The sequence below is a fragment of the Ambystoma mexicanum genome, chromosome 9 (genome assembly GCF_040938575.1).
Source record: "Ambystoma mexicanum isolate Mex_15411 chromosome 9, UKY_AmexF1_1, whole genome shotgun sequence".
NCBI classification, from domain to species: Eukaryota; Metazoa; Chordata; class Amphibia; order Caudata; family Ambystomatidae; genus Ambystoma; species Ambystoma mexicanum.
This window is the reverse complement of record NC_090931.1, coordinates 1,263,396,400-1,263,412,110: the sequence shown is the minus strand read 5'-3', so window position 1 is coordinate 1,263,412,110 and position 15,711 is coordinate 1,263,396,400. Positions and strand designations below refer to the sequence as shown.

At 45.0% G+C, this 15,711-nt stretch overlaps 1 protein-coding gene across 4 annotated transcripts in view; it reads right to left on the bottom strand.

Moving 5' to 3' along the window:
* The window catches only part of INSIG2 (insulin induced gene 2), a 141,312-nt gene that overhangs the window by 123,017 nt on the left and 2,584 nt on the right, over positions 1-15,711 (bottom strand). For all 4 annotated transcript variants that reach the window (XM_069616594.1, XM_069616596.1, XM_069616597.1 and 1 more), the window contains exon 2: positions 9,404-9,742. In XM_069616594.1, coding sequence (XP_069472695.1) covers positions 9,404-9,644 — 241 coding nt within the window. In that variant the 5' untranslated portion in view covers positions 9,645-9,742. The remainder of the gene's footprint in view (positions 1-9,403; positions 9,743-15,711) is intronic.

The following is a 15,711-nucleotide window of genomic DNA, read 5'->3' as shown; positions in this document are numbered from 1 at the left end:
AAGAATGGCTGCATGTCAAACTCCTCTAACGTACTGCTCGAGAGCCTAAAAGTGACTCAAGTTGGGGCCAAAACTGCACGTGTCCATCTCTTCCCCTTTTGTTAGTAAGGTACCACAGTAAATCTGAAGATATCCTACAGGGTTCAAGCCACATGTGCAGGCTCATGCGTATAAATTACAGGTTACAATCCCGGAAAGGCAACTCAGTGAGTTTTATTTACTAAAGGCTGGTAGGACAGCTCAGATGCTTGGAGAATAGCTCAGGGGAAAAGCATTTGTCTTGGATAAAAGAAAACGTAAAAACACGGTTCCGAATCACAACAAATTAATTTATTTTATAATATTACCAGTGTTTTTCGGAGTCCCGCGGAATCAAAAAACTATCCCGGGAGTCATTTTCCAGAAGTTACCAAAAATCAGAAACCCCTTTTATTTACACAAGAATCTCCTTTAAAAACTTAGTGAAATGAACCAAAATACTGTGGAATACTTTGAAATACTTTTCAAAAGGCGACTGCTTAGTTTTTTAGTTGCTCGCAGTTACATTTGTTACAGCTTTTAACAGTTCTATCGTATTATCGGTAATAACCTGCACTTGCGAATCTTAGCAGAAATATGGTAAAGACATTTACCCTGCATATGCATAAGAGTGACTTTGGGAAGGAAAAAAGTTGGATCGTGTTATACTAGCAAGGCTTAAGGTTCTAGAGGCAGTTTCTTCCCGCAGCAAGCTCGAAAATGCAACCATAGCTAAAAGCAGTTCGGAGAGGGCTTAAAGTCTTGACAAGTAGCAGAATACGAAACGTTCCTGTGGAGACGTTAGAGTCTCTAGTCTAAGATGTAGCAAGATTAAACCAAAGTTGGAGACCTTGTTAAGAACTCACTAAAAAGGGACACAAGCAGCAGCTTGGGTCGGAGGTAAAAGATGGGGTACCCTCGACAACTACGTGCACTCCTATGCTCTGGAACGACTTTTCAGATCAAGGTAAGCAATACCTTCCCCCCCCCACAGTACCTTAGGTTTGAAGAAAAGATCGTGGCTGAATTCTCCTCGATGTGGCAGCGCTGGACCCGACCTCCAGATTCCTTGGTCTGATGACAAAGGCAAGACAATGGATAGGATCTCTCAATAGCAGTCTCGAGGAAGGACCTCTGGCACGGCTTTCAGCAATTTCTCGTCACTCTGCAGTTTTGGCACCTTTCCTGCAGCACCAACAAAAGACACGGTTACCCGGACAATCTTCTTTGGTTCCTGAAGTCCTGCACTCTGTTGAGGAGGACTTGGATGGGTCGGATTTTGTCTGTGGAAGTTTGCCTGGAGCTCAATGATTCCGCCTTTCCACGCCGATGTACTTCAATTGGGTCGGAGGTCTCCTGGTATTGGGGTTCTGCAGCTCTGGAGAGGTACAGCACCTCATGAGATGGCTCTGATTAAAGTGTTGTTGTTCCCACCAGTCAAAGGGAAGTAGTCGTCTTGTTCAGAGTCCCTCTGTCACACAGAAACCGGGGTCAGGACAGCAGTGGTAGCTTCAATGTGTTGCAAAGGGTCTGCATGCGTCTCTGGTCATTTTTTTTTGGGTTACTTCAGTTTCCAGTGGTTGACTTGTCTTTCACCTCAGGAACCTTCTTTTATACAGTTTCAGTAAACTCCTCTGAAATCTCGCTCAGCATTTTGCAAAAAGGGGTGGGTGGCTGACCAATCTGGAAAGCCAGACCCCACCCAGTGGGAGCTGGTTCGATTCAGGCATTTATGCAGACAAAGGCCAGGCAAGGGAAAAACTAATCCCCCCACTTCCGGCCGGCCCAGACGCACTGGAGCCTAGGTGGGGACACCCAAGGATTCCCAACAAAGGCAAAAATTCTCACACAGGCCTCCCCCTCCTAGGACGGCAGAAGAGCTGACAAAAGGACAACCGCGCTAGTAATGACAACAAAAAAAGAAGCCATCAAGATAGTACTTGGGTGACTCTATTGTGCATAACTAGGGATAGTGACATAGCCTGTGTTAGAAAATGTACACCATAGGTGGTAGAACACGTCCACTGCCACCTTCCATAACTAGAAGGTTGTTGGTGTGACAAAAAACTAATAATAAAATCGCAGGAGCAGTACACAAGGTCGGGTGTGCCAATCTATCTCTCAGACTATAAAGTTTTCCTGAAGAACTATAGTTACTCTATGATATAGAAAAGAATCTCAAAGGAGAACACAAAGGGTTCCCAGCAACAACACCCATAAGGAGCTGTGTGCTGCAAGAGTAAAATATAGGTGCCTTCTAAGGGATATGGAGGAGAGTAGAACCATAGGACAGTAAAACACAAAGAACATAGTTCCAAAAGACAGAGCCCATAAGAATGAATAAGTGGGAAAAGGCTTCTCATTCAGGATTAAAAGAAAAAGGTCCAGCAAAAAGTGCTGGGGGTCTCACTAGTAAAGGGGGTGAAGCATAAAATGATACATCTCCCCAACACCCCTTTCCTGTGCAAACATTTGGAGAAGTTAGCCATCTCCCAACTGACCCCCCACACCAAATCTGTGGGCTGTCTCCATGACCAGTGGTCTGGCTTCAGAGCACCCAGAGGCACTGAAACTGCTCTCCTGAACACCCGTGAAGACCTGCTCTCACACCTGGACTCCAACTCTCATCTTCCTGGATTTGTCCTCGGCCTTTGACAGTCAACCATGCAACCCTTGGTATCACAGACATCACTGGATGGTTTGTCCTCCCTCCTTTCTAATTGGCCCTCCCAAGTGCAACTTGGCCCTTTCCTCTCCTCCATCTCACGCTCTACCAGAGGTGTCCCTCTGCCTATATCCTATTGCTGTGCCTTTTCAACAGCTATCTTGCCCCTCTGGCCCACCTAATCTCCTCATAATCTCTTCATTCCCAGTGTTCTCTACCTCCTCTCGGATTTGTGACTGTCCGACTGCTATTCGGGCATGGTGCAAGGCAAATGGTCTCCGGCTTAATGTCAGTAAGACATAGATCCTTCTCATTGGGGCCACTGCTCCCCACTTCCCTCCCACTTTCCCCCTTGGGTCCCCTCTCCTCACCATTCTGTGAGGCAAAAAACCTTGGTGTCATCATAGATTCCTCTCTCTCCCATTGACCCCTCACATCACAGACCTTGTAATGAAGGCCCCCTTTCAGCTTCACCTCCTCAGAGGCAGTCTCCCCTTCCTCACCTTCCCCAAGAAACTCAATGTCTCCAGAGCTCTGGTCCTCTCTAGGCTTACCTTCTTCAATAACCTCTACCTCAATCTGCCTCTTTGCTCTCTTCGCCCCCTTCAGCTAATCAAGAATAGGACTGAGACTTATCCTTGGCCTCAAGCCCAGGGACCGCATCTCTTCAGCCCTTAAATCTCTGCATTGGGTCTCCCTGCTAGAGTCCTTCGGTCCTCTAGCTCCAACTCTCTGCCGACCCAACATTTCTCCAAGCAGTGAGTGGGGGAGGCGAGGTAGAGCTCTCTCTTCAGCAGGTACCTCCCTCTGTAACGGCCAACCTGCCCCTCTCAGACTTGAGACAGACCACCTTAACTTCCGGAAGCTTCTCAAGGCTCCTCTTCACTACCTCCTTCCCTCTCCCACTCCCTTGCTAAAACCTCCCACCATCTGCTGCGACTGGCAGCCTGGTCACTTCTGAGTCGCACAAGGCCCTCCCTGACCAGTCTACACCAGCACGCCTCTAACCAGCACTGCCCTTCCGGGCCCCCTCCCTGACTAACCTGGTCAAACGGGCATCCCCCTGAGTCTGGCCCATCTCCGTCCCCACACTGAAACAGTGGTCCACCCCCTGGCGATTACCAACCCTGGACCCTTCCTCCTCCTTTCCCTCACCTGCATTTGCCCCTGCACTTATTCCCTACTTCCTTGCTCCCCTGACCCCCCCCCCCCGCAGCGGCACTTCCTTTACTGCACTCACAATCCGAATGTCACAAGGCCTGCTAGGACCATTATTGGCCAGCGATTATATGCTGCCTGGGACCATCCCCTCTCAGAGGGTGAGGAAGTGATGGGGACCATGGGATTCACCGCACACCTCTCCTGGGCCCATCATCTATTAGCTTGAGAGGCCTTGTGCCCCATAGGTCAGCCCACTAGAAAACCCCTGTCGAACCTTGGTTGGGGATAGCCTTACAAATATACCATCTTACAACTAAATCAAAAGGTTGTAAACACACAAGCCCTCGCTTTGCCAACATATCTAGCAGACAGGTTGCAAATCCTGTACATCTCTCTCGAGAGGTCGATGCAAGGGTACAGATGGACAGGAAAAAAAGCCCTCCATCTCAAAAAGCAGAAACGGTTGCAAGCAAGGTTCGGGATTTGGAGCAAGATATTTGCAAGTTAAGATTTAAAGATGGCACCTCCAAGAAATCCCCATCGGCACGCATCTCAGGTTCTCTCAACATGTGTATAGCTGCATCATATATTTGATAAACTACAGTGAATGAGGTAATGAGCTTCACGTGCAAGTTACGATGTAGATGCTAGGCCAAAAGTAGATTGTCATCTCATTCTACTTTCAAATGTTTAACATTCAGCTAGTGCCAGTGTTCAAATGCATCCCAGTGCCAAAGTTGGGGCTAGACAACTCAGACATCCAAAAGAACTACTGAGAGCAGGTTGGGAGATGTTAGAGGGCAAACACAGAAACATTTCTTTGAAGTTTAGGATTGTGCAGCACTGCCAGTAAATGGTCCCCTCTCCAACGAAAAAAAAGCACCTTATCATTACCACCTCAAAATGTAATCACAAGAGAAGTTGGTTGCAGCAAACGGGTATCACAACAGCCAAACGGAGCATTCATAAAATGGTGAATTTGGAATGGCCTTATACATCAAAGAATATTTTGTGTATGTTTAAAATATGAATGCTTTTCTTCAAGGTACTTAAAAGTGGTAAACGTTAATATATTTTGGTATGATCAGAGGAGGTGGCAGGCCAAGAGACCATCAGAAGGAAGGACGGTGGAGGTGATTTTTGGAGGAGGCGAGGTATTGGTTTGTTAGTGCGAGTGGTACTGCATCGTAAATATGCATGAAAGGCTAGCAGTGTGATCAGGAGACGGGGTGTTGAGTGAATGTGACATGAATGTGAGAAGGTGGGGTGGAGTTGAATAGAGGGCAACCATCAGAGAAGGGGGTGGGCCGGGGGAGGGCGCAGGGGGAGTATTTGCGTGTAATAGGAAGAAGACTGAATCGAGTAGAGTGGCTGGAAGGCACATGCCATGATCACTTTTTAGTCAACCAACCACAGATAGTGTAGAGGTCAGTCCATGAAGCCCATGAGAGAGGATAGAATAGGCAATTGCTTTTAGGCAATCCTAACCAGCTAGACTAGAGCTCAGAGAGTAGGGGTGGGTCAATCTTTTGATTATACTATAATGATAATTGGTGCTTCCTAGATGAGAGAATGATGACCCTATGGGCCTAAGCAACCAATCAATTAAACCCCTGGAACTGTCTCCGAGACTTGGTACTCCTTGAGCCATCTGTGATCCGACTGTAAATAGTGCAATACAATTCATCAATGTATTAAAGGAGTTCTTGCAGGGGGAGTTTCACCACCTGCACCGCTACGTCCGTTTGACACCAGGTTTCTGCAAATCAGCCGCCAGCAAGCAGGCCAGTGTGCGGACTTCAGCACTCCACCCTACCAGTGCAGTGAGAAGTAAGCAGCAGACTTTCTGGCACATGAGGACCACTGTAACCGCGGGGCCAACCGCAATCTCTGTGTAAGCCATGTCACCAACAGTTCAAACCACAGCAGGCAGCCCAGATCGTGCCTCCAATGTTCATCTGCCTTTTAAGTGCTTTGTTGGGGTGGCTCTGTAAACTTGCCAGGGAATTTTAGTGAACATGCTTGCGTGGAATGGAATCCTCACAGATTCTCCAGAACAGGCGGCAGGTGGTCTCATTAGAAACTAGTGGATCCATGAGAAAAACATTTTTCCCCCAGGTGTTATAGAGAATTCTCTTATAAGGCTAATTTCCCAAACCTAGTGAGTCCCCCAGCAACTTTGCTGGATTTTTGGGGTTTGTTTTTTTCTCCTGCTAGAGACTCTTTTACTCCCACTCTTAGGCATGATTTGAGGTATGTCTTTGACTTGTTATGTGGTTATGTGCTTATGGGGTTCCTTTTTACTCCATAGGGTATCATCTGTTTTTCTGTATGTGAACCCTCAGTGCAGTACCACAGGGGTGTCACAGTGACCCCCAAACATAGACTCCATACCCTGGGACTGACTACTGTCTCCCAGGGCATGTAAAGTCACCATTGGCTGTACTAGTCCAAAATTGTGAACAGAAACAGTACAAACCATCATATTGTGGAAGTACTGGTAAGGGGTAATTCGATTGTCCCTCGGTCTGTTTTCGAGGGGGCAATGTCCCGTCCCCCCTCGTCGAGTTTCTGGCTGGTGGCAGTGGTTACCATGCGAAATATTCCCCCTGAATATTCTCTACGGGATTTTCCCATTCATTTTAAACGCACCACTTTTTGGTGCAATGTTAAAGATACCGCTGGTTCATTTATTTAATATTAAATCACCGGTTGGGTCTTTTTGCCAGAACTCGATTCTAAAATGGCGTTTGTGTCCGTCTCTGTAACTCTGACCAAGGTCGAGCCCTTTGTTCCACTATTTTTGGTGGTGCCACTGTGTCTGGGTTCCACAAGAAGGGTGGGCGGGGGGGGGGGAATTGGCACCCTTGACTGCGTTGCCTTAGCAACCCAAGTCGCACTCTACTCTGATTGGCCCAGTGGTGAGCCGCCTTCGCATGTGTGATTGACAGCTAGGTTTATGAATGGGGGTTTTGGGACTGGAACTTCAGAAGTCACCACAGGACCTAAGAATCCGAAGAGGGACGAAGCTGAGCCATCTGCAACGACACCACCGGTGAAGCCCTGCTGCAGCTACCTCACCACTTTCCCGACGACAAGAGAAGATCTCCTGCTGGACGAGTCTTCTTCCTCTGAGCTGGTGGGACCAACCAGTTCACCCCTTTTCACCTTCCAAAGACGGTCCTTGGTCGAATCGCCCGTGCCAAGCACCCCGGCGGCCGGATAGCCAAGCTCACCACTTTTGACCACGAATAAAAGGACCGCACCTTTTAAATCGGGAACTCCGCGGCTGGTTTCATCCCTGTGCAGTGCAACGACTCCAAGTTTCCTCCTCGACGAGATCCTCTCTTCCCATGGTCGGAACAATGAACTGCAATCACTGCCAGGAACAACTGCCCCCGCTGGAGCTTCCTTTCTCTTTAAGGTACTGTGTCCTGCCTGGCCTCCCTTTCTACCGATTGCTAAAGGTGACCCTTAAATCCTTGGCTTCTATACTGGGTTGGCTCCAGACCTCCAACTATATCTTTTGAATCCCCCCCAACCTCTTTTGAACACTCTGCAAAGACTTTCAGTGAACTTTAAACCGTGTGATCCTGGGCACATTTCGCTTTGCTCCATTTAAAGTGGGCCTGGCCTATGAACTTTGGCTCTACCGTATAAACCTTTCTCCCCTTGCTCTGAACTCTTAAAAGTGTTGGGAACTGTTTTATTTTATGCTCTGCCTTTTCTCTCCCTTTGTAACCTAAACTATTAGAGTGCCATCTAGGTTAAGCACTCACTTCTGTCTTAACAAATAGTTGTGCTTTAACCCTGACTTGTCTGATAGTTATCAAGGGAGGTGTGTATACTTACCCGACTGTGTTTTAGACTACTTTTCAATGAGAGTGCTAGTGTATTACCTAAAGTGTGTTTTAAATAAATAACTATATACTTTTTATACAAAGCTCTGGTCCATATTTGTTTGCTCTACTGTATTTTGGCCCTAGTGTGTATACTCTGCATACTGCCCTACTCTTCTTGAGAGAAGTCTGACTGCTCAGCCACAGCTACCAGGTAAATCTGGGTGGTGCAGACTGCTACCAATTGGGTTTACTGCTGCTCCTGTAGTCTTAATCTTTTTGCAGTGTTCCCCAAGGGAACTGCACAGGATTCTGCCTAAAACCAGGTTTAACACAGTCCTCCAAGACGTCTTTACTATGGGGGTACTCCACCAGACACTGAAGGTAGGATCTTAACTTTCAGTCAGGAAAAAGAAACCAGAATTATATGCCACAGAAAGCAGCAACTTTGTGAATTAAGTGTTCTTCCCCATCTGCATTAGATAAAATAAACAAATATGTACAGAGGATACTTGTATAGGACGTTTGGTTAAATACATACATAAATCCGACCTGGACTTCCTTACAAAGGCATGAAGACTCCCCCCTCCCTTCAAATGGGTCAAAAGGAAGGCAACGATAGGTGGTAAATTAAAAATCAGGTTTTAAAGCTAGGACAATGTAGACTGAGCATTTCTGAGCACGACGACAGTATTGCCAGAATAAATGAAACATCTATGTTTAAGTCGTCTGCTCAATCATGAAAAATGCAGCTTCAGTCTTGGTGTGAATCCTGGAGCTATAGTGGGGCAGAAAGCATGGTTAACCACATAGGGAATTCTTGTTGCAGCGTGGGCCGGCATTTAGCGGGTGCGTCCTTGATGGGGACATCTGGTACTCCATAGTTAAGTGCTTGCAGTCCTATCTGCCTACTTCCAGGTTTTAGACTTACAGATTGTTTTTAAAGAACTTTTCGGACCAGACACAGAACAACATTTTTTTTTAAAAGACAAGGTGACGGCTACAAAAAGGCAGAGTCCTTTCGAGTCAAAGTCGGATCTCAATCGCTCCATACTGGTTGGCCAGTGAGACCAATCAACACAGCAGGTGGTTTTCAAGGCTTTTAGGCATGAAAACAAAGCAGAACAGGGTAGCCAGCAGCAAGAGAAGATGTTTCTCAGCCCAGAACCCATTCATCCATGTGTATGGAGAGGGTTCGTCCAGATTCTTTAACAGGCAGGGTTTTATTCACTCTGAAGTGACAGGAAGGTATTTCTGAGAAAGTGAAAGTAGAAGGGTATCTAAATGGGAAATCTCCCCAGCCTTCAATTGTTTCTCTCGGGTACCAAAAGTACATAGTAGAACTAGGAGTTCCACAGCACAGAGAGTAGGTGATTTACTAGCAACAGCTCTCTCAAGTACCACATCCTCAGACTGAACATGCCCTGAAACCACCGAGGCCATATTTGATCTCAGTCTCATCCACAACACACCCTTGAAAGGAACTGGGGTTCACCAAAGTACTATTTCACTTTCCACATAGAGGAGTTACTATCACTTAATATGGTGGTTACCATATTATCTGTGTTCTGATGTACTAACTTTTGCTTATGATGCACAGAAACATTTTAAGAATTACACTCAAGTTGCAATGGTTAAAGAAAGACACCTGGGAACAAGACTAAAACTCACATCAATCACAATTATTTTGCTCATTTAAATAGTTTAGCTCTTCACATACCTGATGCTGTGCCACAGCAGAGGGGTACCCACCAAGCAGATGAGAAGATACTCGAGATAACATCCGGAGGAAAAAGTGTAACGTTCCTTTGAATTTGAAGTAAGTTCAATACTAATGCCAGGAAAACACCAATCAAGAAAAGTACACATCCTCTGACCATTAAGTTCATCTTCCAACTAATTAGGTGTGAAATCTTCTGTCTGAACCTGCTAGGTGTGGAAGGTGTGTCCTCTTCTTCCATAGCAAAGCAAGTCCTTAAGCTGATGCTGGTGTACAATGTAACACTGAAAACATTAGAAGATCTACGCGGTGGCTTCTTTTTATTTGGTAATATAGGACCTGCAAGAGAAACAAGATGATAGGAGATTTATTACTCACGTACCACTCCTATTTTTTACAAAAGCCCTAGCAAGTGCTAAAAAGGATGTAGACTTGCGCAAGACTCACATTTTCCATGGCGGAAAAGGACAATGAAATCCTTCAATGGAAAAGGGTTTGCTACGTCCATCAACAAAATCACAATAGCAACTATGCATTTCATGCACATGCCTATATCAATGTAGTCAATACAATTGGAGAAACATTTATGAATAACGTGAGAAATATGCCTTATGCATGTATCTCTCCTTGATAAAGTGATTTCCCATTGTGGTACAGCATCGCTTTCTTGCCGTTGTGAACACGTGACACTCATAGCCGTGCAGCATTTGTAAAATGACATGTTTACTGATAAGAAAACAAAGTACCGATAATCAGGGCTCAAATCCAAGGCCAGCAAGTAGCCTATTGCAAGTTGAAAATGTCCTTTTGCCCTTTTAAGAAATTGATAGGTTGCAGGCACGGACTACTATTGCCAGTTAACCTTTTAGCTTCCATATGCCACTGGACTACATATGCATGTGCAGTGGTGCTGTCCGTGCCACTTTTGGTGTCGCGAAGGTTTGCAGAAGTCCCAGAAATGAGATTTAGGTGGAGCTTTTCGGCACCTCTGCATTCCCCACACCCAGAACCCCATCATACCCAAAAAATGACACAGCGGAGCTGTCGTTTTTGGATCCCCTTCTGCACGGGTGTTACGGAGCCCTATTCAGTGCAGTGCATTTGAGCGGGATAGATTCTAGAGTAGATGCAGACTGCCTGAACAGTATAACAAGGCATACATTAGTTTTCATGAATTGATTAGCAGAGTCTGCTCATTAGAAACCGACTCATTTGATTAGCAATTCTGTACTAATATGATTTGTGACCAGAAGTTATTTGTACCCAAGACATGAAAGGAACAACAATACAACAGTTTTGTATACCGATGAAATAAGACATTAGTTGCAACTTAATTCAGCTAGACCTGCAGGTTGGGTAACTTAGTTTCCCTATCCAACCTAAGAAATGCACTCAACCCATAGCAATGGAGGACAACACATTTAAAATGCGATTTGTCTGCCTTTTAAAAAAAATATTTAAAAGTTGACACATACTAGTCTTTGCCAGACAGAATATAGAAAGCTTAATAAAAAGTAGCATCGCGATTATTTCTGGTTTACAATTATTGGAAAAATAAAAATAAATTCTTGCCCAGCACTCCCACACATGCCTTTGGCACTAAGAGTGGAGGAGATGATTACTGCTGCCCGATTTGAAGTGAACAGAGAAAAGCGGAAGAAGATAGCACAGAGAGCAAGAGAGGAATGCAGCGTGAGCTGTGCTTTCATTGAAGAGGGCAACTTAAATAGCAAACTTTGATACACAAATGTCCATTTGATTATCAAACTGACAATTGCATAGCAAATTGCTATGCAGCACGGCTTATTTTATGCCTTGTATAGCTTTCCAATTTCTGTAGTGCATCTTCGCGACTGGAGAAAGGGAGGAAGTACACGTCAGAGAAAAGAACAAGGCTAAGTGAACTGCCCAGGATAGAGTTACGATAAGCAAGCTTCTAAAGAAGTTAGGGCGCCTACAATTGGTATTCAGCCTATGGCTTGATAAATGTGTAGCTTCCGTGCCAAGCAGGCATAAATTAAGCCACATCAAAGTCCAGGTGAGGCTCCTGGTAACTATTGGAGGGCAAATATAGCCAGATTTTAAAATTAAAATATACAAAAGAAAAGGATGACCAAAGTGGAAGTCTGCTATGAAATCAGCAAGTTCTTCTCAGAACATAGACTGGTACCTGTGAGGTCTGTAAATGGGGAAAACAGAAAAAATGTGAGGACATTTGCAAGCTGAATAGCATCGATTCACAAAGCAGAGCAGCAAGATCTAGAAAAAAGGTGATAAGGGAGCCTTCAAAAACTATGGCAATCCCCTCTGCTCTTTCAATGCGGTTTTTAATTAAGATTTTGTACAGACAGTGATAGGTTCATTAATGATCATGGGGGCTGATTATATTTGAGCCAAGTCACTGAAAAAAAACAAATCCAGCTGCTTGAAAACACCTCCCTACCCCCAAAGAACAGGAGTATGCATTGGAGAGATGAAAATGCATACTGTGGTAATGTTCCTTGAGCAGCAGGATCAATAAAATTTGAACCAGCAACTAATCACACTAAAAAGGATGACTGCTGTGGAATCGGGAGGTCTTGGGACTATGGAAAGCTCATGTCGAACTATTAAGTAAGACAAGGATATTGGAGCAAGAGCCTGCTGCAGAAGAGAGTGACTATATGGCAAGAGTAGGTATATATGATCTTAAGACAAATAATGTCACAGAGCAATGTGCTTGCTAAATATGGTGCACTTGATCTACAGATCTCGGTGAAGGGGTACATACAGCTGAGGTGTGGATAGTGGACTAATTGTGAGAAAGCAGACACCTACTTATAAGAGAACAACTGCTCTCCAGAGGAGCGCAATTATTTAGAAGTGGTTTCCTCAGAGAAAGGAGAATATGCTTCCGCCAAGGAAAAGGAATCAATATCATCAGTGCGGCTGCACTCCCACTTATAGTTGCAAAACCTATAAAAAAGTGTGGGAACCTAGCCACAAGTTGTCCGAGGTTCTCAAAGAGTTAAGCAAGGGGATAGGTGAAGATAGCAAAGAATCATAAGAGGATTGTGCCAAAAGAGGTTTGAACACCGGGAAACCTAGAAGAAAGGTGAAGTGAAATTTGGACAGAGAGGTAGATGACTCCAGTTTCTGTTTCGAAGTTGGAATTTGCAGTGCTCTTTTTTTAAGGAAACACCAAAGACAGGATGGGGGAGCAGCCAGGAGAATGGGCCCAGAAGAACATCTGCCATAATAACCGGGCGGGTGGAAGATAGCACTGCATCTATGTATACGGACCCCCAAGCACAGAAACTGTATATCCAGATGGGATGCAGGGGGGAAAAAGTAAGCTCTGTTGACTGCGCAGATTTTATTTTTATTTAACCCCCCCTATAGTTACAGTACTGAAGGCATTCTGTATTAGTATGTACTACACACAACACAAAACAATCTACAGTCACTCCTCCAACCCCCACTTCACCACTTTAAGAGAGCTGTTTAGCTCATGCTCAACCCTTCTCCCATTTATCGACTCTCGACTGCAACAGGATCCATGTGAAAATGTGCATGTTGCAGACAACTTGCAAGCTGCGACAAACAGTAACAAGCACACTTATTATACAAAGATTGTATGAGTGGAGCATTCGCAACCTTAAAAACCAAAATCTGGAGGAAAAAAACACAATTATTTTAAAAATTCACAATCCTTCCTTTTCCAAGTTCATTTTTCCCAATCTACAAGCTATTAATGATCTTGTTCCTCAGTACCAGACTGGTAATTTCTCAGTCTACTGACCAACCTCGTTCCCTTGGCGTCTATCCTCACTCTCCCATGCCCCCCCGTACCCCTGCTCCTTGCCCGTTCCACTGGCACCCTCTGGTCACTACAATCAAGGCAGTCTGACTGTAGAACGCTTCAAAGCTCAGCTTATAAATACTTCTCTCAATTACCGAAGAGGAAGCTCCCCCTGCCCTCTCCACCATCCTCCCTAACTGATTCCACCACTCCCTCTTGTGCTACATAAAAATGTAATTTTGTATATTTGTACAGTACTCTGAGGGTTACCTTTGCATGTCACCCGTTTATCTGGGTGCAGAAATGCAAGTTCCTAGCCAGCCATAAAACAGTCACCTGCCACCTCAATTCCACACATACGCACAGCACACCATTTCTTAATCACCAAGAGTCAAAAATCACTAGCCACTGGCTAGTGGGGAGTACACATTTTACATCCTGCGTTTAGAATACCTTTTGTTTGTTTGGCCGTGGTCTATGTCCCACTTTGTACACACTCAAATAAACTGGCTCACCACTTGCTCTCATCTTGCTGCTTTTGTACGGACAACCTTCTGAGGAATGTCTCTTATCGTAAATCATCTCTGATCAAAATGGAAATGCATGTTCTTCAAATGAACACAAAATAGTTGTGACCCCGCACTATTCCCTCCAGTTATTTCAAACAATCCCTTGGCATCTTGATACACGGAGACCTGCTAATCGCACAGTAGCCGAACTGGTGTGCAGGGCCCAGCTTCTGGCTATCATCTGCACTTGCCTCGGCTCACCCTCCCACCACTGGAGGTTGCACTTACCCTTCTTCATAGCACTTCACCTGCTGCTCTCCACGAGCACCACAGCATCTATGCCATACCTCTCAACCCTCTGCACTTGCACGTTCTGAACACTCACAAGGCATAGTAGTGTTGTCTTCCCCTGCCCATTGTATCTTCTTATTTTGTTGTATTCAATTAGTTGATGTAATTACATTGTCCATCATCCCCTGTCCCCTCCCTGTTGGCGCTTTGAAACAGTTTTTTGCTTCTTGCATAAGCGCCTACCAAGTGAACTATAAATAAAAACTAGCAAGTCCCTGCACAGAGCCACTCAAGTAGGCTGCAAGTTTAGGTGTACATACGCATATCATATACACAATACTGGAAGCTGCAGCTAGTATTTTTTTGTGTCAGATAATGGAACAAAACATTTTCAAATAAGCATACTCCAAAAGACCTTGGTGGAAGTGGGAGTCGAACCCTGCTACTTCACTGCCATTCCCCCCTCTGGAATACAAATGTGCTTTGCGCTCCACAACCAAAGCTGTGTAGATGAAGCCATGAGAAGTGACACATTCCCATCCATTAAAACGCACTCCCCAACAAAGCGACAATTACAATGCATCATACCATAATAAAAAAGGCTTGTTGCCACTCGGAGCACAGGGAACAAGACATCAGACAAATCTACTTCTCCTGCAAAAAAATAAATTGGCACCATAAGGGCTAAATGTATTCAGTATGGCACACAGACAGCGCGCCATGTATTTAATAACTGAACAATATAACAGACCGCTACAGGTTTATATACTGATGAAAACACAATGTTCATCTGTAACAAAGGGTAAACAAACTTTGTAGCTTCATCATTAAAATAAAATCATCAGGGCCTACCGAAGCAAAATAAACCCTTGGGAGTTGGGCAGCACTATTTAGTACTGCATTTTAGCAGAGGGGAATACATCCACACAGTGAGCTCCAAGCACAAGATGATAGGTTTGGCCTAGTCATAAAAACAGTGGTGATGTTCCGCTGCTCTAATCTCGCAAGAGCAGAATGATGAAAGGATCTTAACATTTACATTCTCAATGTTTTTAGCAGGACCACTAGTTTCGATGCCAGATCAAGTTCAATGAATTGAAAAAGTGAGGTGGTGCACGAATTCTTACCAAACAGCAGAACTTTTACTTTAATAAAAACTAGCAAAAAGTACACATTCTCCATACAGGTTCCGCAGAAAGACATGACAACACTGATCAATTGTTGAAAATCAATGATCATGTAGGTCGTTGTTTCGATTTGCTTATCTCTTGATGCGCTTTGCACTCTGAAGTAAACTGCACTGAGAATGGGTGTGTGTGGCTGGCTGACATACCCCGGAGAAGACGTTGCAGCGTGAGGGGGGGCAGAATTGGTGTGCTGCTGCATATTGGGACCTTCTGTGCTCTCTTCCGACCCATAGCCTCACCCTGGTGTGGTGCAGTTTGTTGTGGTGCAAATATATTGGAAACCATGCATCCTAGGGCCTTGAAACGTGGATTGCGAGATTTCATAGGGACCTCGAGTTGCGTTCCTCGTGTCGAGACAAGTCCTTCTATGACCACATTGATAATTCACAGATTTCAGGCAACTGTCTTATGTGTGAAGGTGCTGAAATGCACAGAAAAAAGGAGGCGGGGGGGATCCAAATGTCATGTAGCCAGTAATGTCCAGAGCGTCCTAACAGGTAACCATGCAAAATTTGGTGCCGATGAAACAGTGCCGAATTG